Source organism: Miscanthus floridulus, chromosome 8 (assembly GCF_019320115.1).
Source record: "Miscanthus floridulus cultivar M001 chromosome 8, ASM1932011v1, whole genome shotgun sequence".
In the NCBI taxonomy this organism is placed as follows: Eukaryota; Viridiplantae; Streptophyta; class Magnoliopsida; order Poales; family Poaceae; genus Miscanthus; species Miscanthus floridulus.
In genome coordinates, this window is record NC_089587.1 from 122,720,101 (window position 1) to 122,727,900 (window position 7,800).

At 45.9% G+C, this 7,800-nt stretch overlaps 1 protein-coding gene across 1 annotated transcript; it reads right to left on the reverse strand.

Moving 5' to 3' along the window:
- Positions 1-1,140: 1,140 nt before the first annotated feature.
- On the reverse strand, positions 1,141-5,347 carry LOC136473455 (uncharacterized). The gene is made up of 2 exons (XM_066471097.1): positions 5,235-5,347; positions 1,141-5,108 (listed from the first exon to the last, which is right to left on the reverse strand). The coding sequence occupies exon 2, from the start codon at positions 5,085-5,087 to the stop codon at positions 1,302-1,304; it is 3,786 nt and encodes a 1,261-aa protein (XP_066327194.1). The 5' UTR covers positions 5,088-5,108; positions 5,235-5,347; the 3' UTR covers positions 1,141-1,301.
- Positions 5,348-7,800: the final 2,453 nt, after the last annotated feature.

A 7,800-nucleotide genomic window follows, 5' to 3' on the forward strand; every position in this document is an offset into this window, starting at 1 on the left:
TGAAGCTGGTGGATATGGTACACTGGTACGTGTGAGCGTGTCTTGCGCCATATCGCAACGTTTCCAGTGAGCATGTCAGCTCCCACAACTGACAACTCACAGATGGAAAACTTAGATAAACACCATATTATGCAAGATAGCACAAGATACGGCGCTGTTTCGGTCAGATCGCACAAAAAAACATAAAGCATTTAGTGAGTCTTGCAACTGGGCACGAAACACTGCTCCCCGCCTTACAAGAATTGGTTCGAGCATGCGAGTGGCATTTGCCTTGTTGCACCCCTCTCCCTTACCTTTGTTACACGTCCTCTTGAGTTCCTGATGGCGGCCAGCTTCTCTGCCAGTATCTGATCCAGTGCCCTCTGGACCCTTTTCTCTGCTCCAGTGCCTTGTATTGAGTCTATTCACGAAAAGTAACCAAGAGAAGACCTTTATTTTCTTACAACATTTGGATTTCCGTATCCAAGAGAAGGGCGTTGGTGGACTGATTTTACTAAAAGGGATGCCATAGAATTTCTTGGAAGAACAATTCGGTGAGCCCCAAAAGATTGTGTCATTTAACTAGGAAATATTCAAAGGAATTGTAAATCAAACATTATGTAGCTTAACTAGGTAATATTCATAGCAGCAACAGGTATTTGCAAGTCACTCAAACAGGAGAGAGATGCTTATTCAATAACTACCTTAGCTCAGCAGAAGTGCCTGACAAAACAGAAGCTGTTGCAGATCCGCTAGGTTGTTTAAGTATTTCATATGAGTGACCACTCATCAAGACTTCCAAAGAACTACCTCACACTCTTTGATTGTGCAGCATAAACCTTGCCCTGCATGATTGTAGTCTTAGTTTATTGTTAGCATAGTTGAGACAAAATGATTGCTACTGATAAAAGCAAAAGTTTGATCATGTCAGGCATATGGTCCTCCATATGAACCTCAGTCCTCCACAGTCAAATGGGACCACAAGGCAAATGCGACTTCACAGCACATGCCAATTTCATTCAACTATGGTCGATAGAGCATAATTTTTATAACAAAACACAGCATACAGAATCGTGCCATAGTTTGCATAAGCATCCAATACCACTTAAATACATCAAGATGAAAATGCAAGACAATAGGTTGAGCATAACTAATAATTTTCTTTACCAGCAGTAATATCTCATGTTATCTGCATGTCATCAACTAAGACTACTACCTTCTTTCTGGCAGTAACATCTCATATTATCTACATATCAACTTAGAGTAATGGTGAAGTAAAATACAAGTAAACAATGTTTTCAGAAAACTACATTTGCCATGCCTTAGTAGAGCCTTCCAGAGCATCTGGGAGAACCACACTGACAAATTTTGAATTTTATTCTTCCATTCACATCTTTGACATGATCTATTTCATAGTTATAGTCATAAGTCAGCTCCTGCAGTGGTGGAATTGTCTCCGCAGCAAAGAACATAATATGGGGGATCCTTAAATCATCATGGTCCCAAAGAACATTTTGCGCGTAAAGATTAGGTGAACAGCTGTGGTTGATGAATCTTCCAATATTTCCACACTCAGCTGCGTCTATTGTGAAGCCTACATCTCCCAGGATCTGCGAGGAAGAGCTAGAAGACTTTATATCTGAAACATTTGATAACAACCCATTGCAAAAATTCTCATCACCATGGTTAAGGCCTATATCAAACAAGAAATCGCTGTTCCTTCTCTCGTCAGCTTCATTGCCATACAGAAGCTCACCAACATACTCACATATGAAGCTGCCAGAAGAAATGGACCTTAGGGATCTTACGCCCCAGCCTGTCCTGGTTGTCCTGAATACTTCCAGTGGTATTTTCAAACCATGCTGACTAACCTTGTTCTGGCATGAAGGAGGGCATTTACAAGATGGGCCACACTCAAAGATAAGGGGCTTTTCATTGACAATTGCTCCATTTAAGTTAAATGGGATTTCTCCTCCATTCTTCACAGCACATGCGCAGCTCGCAGAGTCTGAGCATCCATTAGTGCAGTCACAACCCTGATGGCGTTTTTTGGTAAGCTCGAATGGATATCTAATTCTAGTGGTGTATCGGAAAGGTGCAGGTCGCTCCACATCAACTGTATTAATGACACAGATGGGAATTCCCTCCTTCCCTTGAGATATATCAATCTCGCACAGGCCTGGACGTGTTTTGGACTTCCTCATCCCTTCGGCTATGTGCATTGGAAGTTCTGGTTGCCCAGTTATCTTTTTTAGCTTGTACTTAAAAACCCTTGAACCTGGTTGACCATCCATCCAGAAATCCAACACTCGATATAGCCCATCATAAGTGAATGTTGAGACTTCTCTGGCCCTCGAATGACTGCCTACCCTGGTATTTTGAGCCTTAAAACCGTAAATGACCCTGACTGGAGTCTCTGTCTTGATGCAATTCTTGAGTGCAAGATTCCCACGCTCAAGCTTCTGATCCTCATGATCCTTCTTACCAGCAGGCTTCCCACCAGAACCACTGTATATCAATTCACCTGAGGAAGACAATTCATCTGGGTAACCCCCAGAAGCAACAATGCTTATTGCAATGCGCTCACCATTTCTATAGACGGTGGTGTCAATGCCTCCCTGGTATGCAAGATGTAGACCAACAATGGCAAGCTGAACTCTATATAGAAATTCATCACCAACTTGAACTCCAGGAACTTGTCCAACAATAGGACCACTTTTGGTAAAACCTGGTAATTTCCTTATTACTTTGTCAGCTTGTAGATCAATTCTTCTAATCTTAAGTGAATTCTGCTCCACAGCTTGTACTAGAGCCCGGCATACAAATTCAAACCTTCTACACAACATCTTGAATTTGCTCCTAGCATCTGCATTCTGGGGACACCTCGCAGAAGTAAGACCTGAGTAGCTATTGAGGAACAGCTCAAGATTTCCTTCATGTACAACTAATGCCTTTAATATGTCATCATCTTCCAAGCTGGAAGCCACCTCATCATCCAGTTTCACCTTGCTACCCAATGCACATGTAGAGGCAATCTTCATCTGAAGATGAGCTGGAACTTTTACCTTCACCCTCTTCCTAGGACCAAAGTAGCCCCTAGTTGTGTCAGCCTCCTTGTCCTGTGTCATGGGAGCTTGCAGGACTCTATCCTTAGTAAGCTTATCAGTATCCTCAATCCTATTTATGATCCCACGCCTGCTAAGTTCAGTCTCCTTCTCCTTGTCCTCAGGACAAGGTCTATGCCGAGTGTCCAGTGTAGATTTCTGAATCACTTTGGTACGCTTGACTACTTTTCGGGGTGTAAACATGACCTTACTTCTCATCATAATACTGTTACCCGAAGCTGCTGCTGCAACATCAGAAGATGTCCTGTTCATCCTATCACTTTCAGACATTCTCTTACCCATCAGATTTTGCTTGGAAGAATCTTCTGCCAAAGATCCAGCAACAGCAGTGCATGAAATCCTAATAGATTTGTTCGTCTCCTCGATATCTTTGGTAACTAAGCAAGATGATTTCTTATCCCCACACTGCAATATATTCCCACCTGTTTTCTCATTAGAAGACTGCATTACAGAAGTTTCCACAGCACTATTTTCTGGAACAGAATCCCCATGTCTACAAGCTGCAGAATCATGCAGAGTAACGCATCTCATCGTAGTACCATTGCCACATACTCCTGCTGTAACATCAGAAGATACCCTGTTCATCATAGCACTTTCTGATACCCTCTTGCCCATCATATTTTGTTTGGACAAATCTTCAGCCAAAGATGCGGAAACAACATTGACTGAACTCCCGATAGATTTGTTCACCACCTCGACATCATTTGCAACTAGGTATGATGATCTCTTCTCCCCACACTGTAATGTATCCCCACCTGACTTCTCATTAGAAGGTTGCATTGCAAAAGTTTCCATAGCATTAATTTCTGGAACAGAAGGCCCATCTGTGGACTCATGCAGAGCGACACCAGTAGAAACTTGAGATTCTTGAACCACAAGCTCGGGAGGAATCTCGCCGCCCTCCAGTTCATAATCCTGTACTGTTCCATCATTAGAAACAATCTTCATGTAATGCCCCTGCACCGAGGAAATACAGCCATGTGTAGCCACCACCGCTTCCTCCAACACACCCAACTCATCAGTAGGCCTAGATTTCAATGGCAAGCACACCTTGCTACTACCTCCAGCAAGAAGCAGCGATAATACTGCATCCTTTCCATAACCAAGGGGGAAGCTGCGTTCATCCAAAGACATCCTAGGATTTGCTTGCAGATGTGCATCTAGCACCAACTCCTTCCTCCCCAATTCACCCCTCCATGCTCCCTTTCCCCTGTCCTCCACGGACACAACAGCAACCCCTCGTGAACCAGCATCCAACAAACCATCTGGGGCAGCCCCACCACTCCGGCGCAAAGCCTCTGATGATTTGAGCGCACCTGGCTGTGGAGCATGATGACCACCGTCCGCCATTGGAGCATCACCGTCCACTGCACACAACTTCTTCACCAAACTCGTAGCAGCAGCAACGGGAGACACCGCTCCCAACAGGGCACCGTCCTTACCACCTGCGAGGGGAGGAGGAGGAGGAGCCGTCTTCTCCAAGTCCAACACAGCAGAACAGACGTCGGCACCAGCATCTCCGAACCGTGAACCAGCGTTGGCGGTGGTGAGCGGAGCAGCCACGTTACGTCCGCAGTGGGGCGGGAATCTCCTCCTCGCGGAGACCGCCCTCCGCTTGGGCGGCGGGTGCGCGGCCGTAAGCGGCGACCACCTCTTGCTCCCCACCTCGCTGCCTCCCGTCTCTTCCCGTGCCACCACAGCGGCGGCAACCCCAGCCGCAGCGTCGCCGACAAACCCAGCTGCGATGGCGGCCGCATTCTCTCCAGAAGCCGCAGCCGCGCCCACCACCCCATGCTCCCGCAGGCCACCAGCGCGTCGCGTGTCCCCGACGCAGCCGCGAGGAGGGGCGGGAGGAAGGCCGCGGAGGAGGTCGGCCCGCTGCGGCGGGCACGCGCGGCCGACGCGCCCCGCCGCGGGCCCTAGCACTGGCAGCCTCGGCTGCCGCGCGACGTCGAGCCTCGCCGTCGCCGCGTAGGAATCCATGCCCGCACACCCCCGATCGTCCTGTACCTCGCCACACACAAAACCACAAGAGCAAAATCAGCATTCAAAAGCAACAAAACTCCACAGAAACCGAATCGGGAGACGAGAGACGTCGACCGTCGCTAGCACGCGAGCGCACGCACTCACCTCTCAGGCCGTCGACCGACCTCCGGCGGCGTCGACGGCGTGGAGGAGGAGGAGCGCGACGCCGACGCCGGACGAGGCGGTTGGGGTTTTGGGGGGCGAGTCGACGAGTGCGTGAGGAGGAGGAGACGCGAATGGGGCCCGGGTTGGCTCGTGCTCCGACTCCGAGGACCAGCAAGGAAGGCTGCTAGCCGGTGGATGCCTGCTGCGGCGTGATTTGTGACTTGACTTGTGAGGACAAACTTTCAGGCGTGATGCTAGGACACGTGGCGCGTTGCTACGTCCTGTGAGACGACGATTTCGATGCTTTTTGTTTTTCCGCCCCGTTTGTTTGAGCTCGGTGGGCTTATAAGTTATGCTTAGCTGATTTGATACAGGAGAAAGATATTGTTTGTTGGGCTGATAAATTATGGCTTATAAGTCAAATATGAATCAGCGAACGGGTTGTTGCCTGTCCTTTTATATAACGGTTTTATTTACCGCTGTCCGTCGTTCTCCTAAACGGTGGTGTACCCCATTTAAACGTTACAAAATGGTACACCATGTTGGTTTAATTGGTTGTTTTCACGTAACAAAAAATTATAGTAAGCTACTCCGTATTAAAAAATTTTGAGAATGAAACTTCAAGAGCATGTTGTAGATGCGACATATATAAAGATAATTCATGGAATGGCTTTTCAAATAGAGATATAAAGGTTTAAGTTGAGTGAGAGTTTAAACTAGCAACATATGTTATTATTATTATAGTACTCCTATATTACAGCAACTCCAACCGTCAAAAAATATATTCTAAAAATCGGGATTTAGCTATTCTCCAAAATAAATAGCCCATCAAAAAGCTAGAGTACCCCAAAAGCTTTTGTATAAATTAGCCGATCTCAAGTGCCCCGTTATTCCTTTTTGGGCACGATCGCTCGTCTCCGGTCACAAAAGCGCATGGGAGAAGGCAGGATTGCGGGCTAGAAACGGTATGGTAAGCAAGGGGCGCTCGCTTCTTTTGCCTAGCGGAGAACCGGAAATATAGAAGACAGGCCAAATTGGAGATTGAGATGGCGAGGCTGTTGGAGGCGTTGCTTTCCTATAAAACGCCAAAACGGATTTCACAAAGGGATCTAGAGAGGTTGTATGGACATGGTGTTGGACTCATCAACGAGCACCTTTTGGCCCTGTTCACTTCACTGAACAAGCCGAAACAATGTTACAACTGATTTGTTGTGAGAGAAAACACTGTTCCAGCTGAAAAAACAAGCTGAAAAGTACGGATTATAAGACAAGCGAACAGGGCCTTTACATGCAGTGCAGTGATCGTTAAAGCCTATAATTATTAAGCAATTTCTCGTGGCAATCATGAACCATTAATTTTGCATAGATTGCTAGTATATATAATTCACTATAATTATAATTATTTAAATTTAAAATAATGTGTTTGACACGTATCATCAAATTGTTGTCAATGTTAGAAGGAACTTATATTTTCTATTGGAGGAAGCATTTTCTTTATTTTAAAAACTACATTTGCCTTGTATAAAACAAGATGCATGGCGCATGGTGTATGTCTGGTTGCTTATGCTATCGGTGTTTTCCTAAACGCTAAACGGTAAATAGTCGGTCACTTACCGTTTAGCCATTATTCGGACAAAACATCCCATTAAACGGGCTAAACGGCCAATTAAACGGGGTAAACGAGTGATTAAACGAAAACGACGGACCACTGTGTAGCGTTTACACGGTATTTAAACGGGCTAAACGACCGTTTAGGCGAACAGTATATGCTATAGGCCTGTTTGTTTGGGCTTAAAATCAGACTTTCATTCCACCCAAACGATTTCATTCTTTCATGATTGTTTGAACCGTGGCTGGGAAAGAAATCGCCCTTTGCACTGCCATCACATAATCCTATATCGTGAGCTTCTCTGCGTGCATGTGAAGGGGTTGCATAGCGCCGTGTTGGCTCCACCCGCCGTGGCACACCTGCTCCGGCCGTCGGAGGCGACGGGGTAAGAGAATGCGCACCGATCACCACGCGGTCAAAGTCTTTAGAGAAAAAGACGAACACTTTGCAAAAAAAAAAAAAACTTGAAAAGCTACACGACTTTTCTTTTACTCCTTTTGCCTGTTTGCTTATTGGTTTCAGCCAGAGTTTATCAGTCAGCCAATGATGTTTTCCTTTTACAATAAACCAGCACTAGCCAGGCTTATCAGTCTAGAAACCAACCAGCGAACAGGCCGCTTGAGTGTGATAGTTGATACGTAGATAAACCTATATGATCTTGTTGTCCTTTGCAAAACCAATCCTACGGCTGCTCTTTTACGTAGCTAACTCTCAGGGACATACATGTCATTTTTTACACTCAGGATAGAGAAGCTGTGCGTATAATCAGGAGTGTCAAACTGGCAGCCTGTTTGGGAGGCCGTAAACAATCGTGGATTATTTACTGCTGGTTGATTTGGTGTGAGAGAAAAATACCGTTCCGGCTAGAAATTTACGATCGTTTACAACCAAGCGAACAGGCTGTAGAGCTTTTGAATTTTTATCCTACAGATTCTTCAGACCATAACTTGTTAAAAA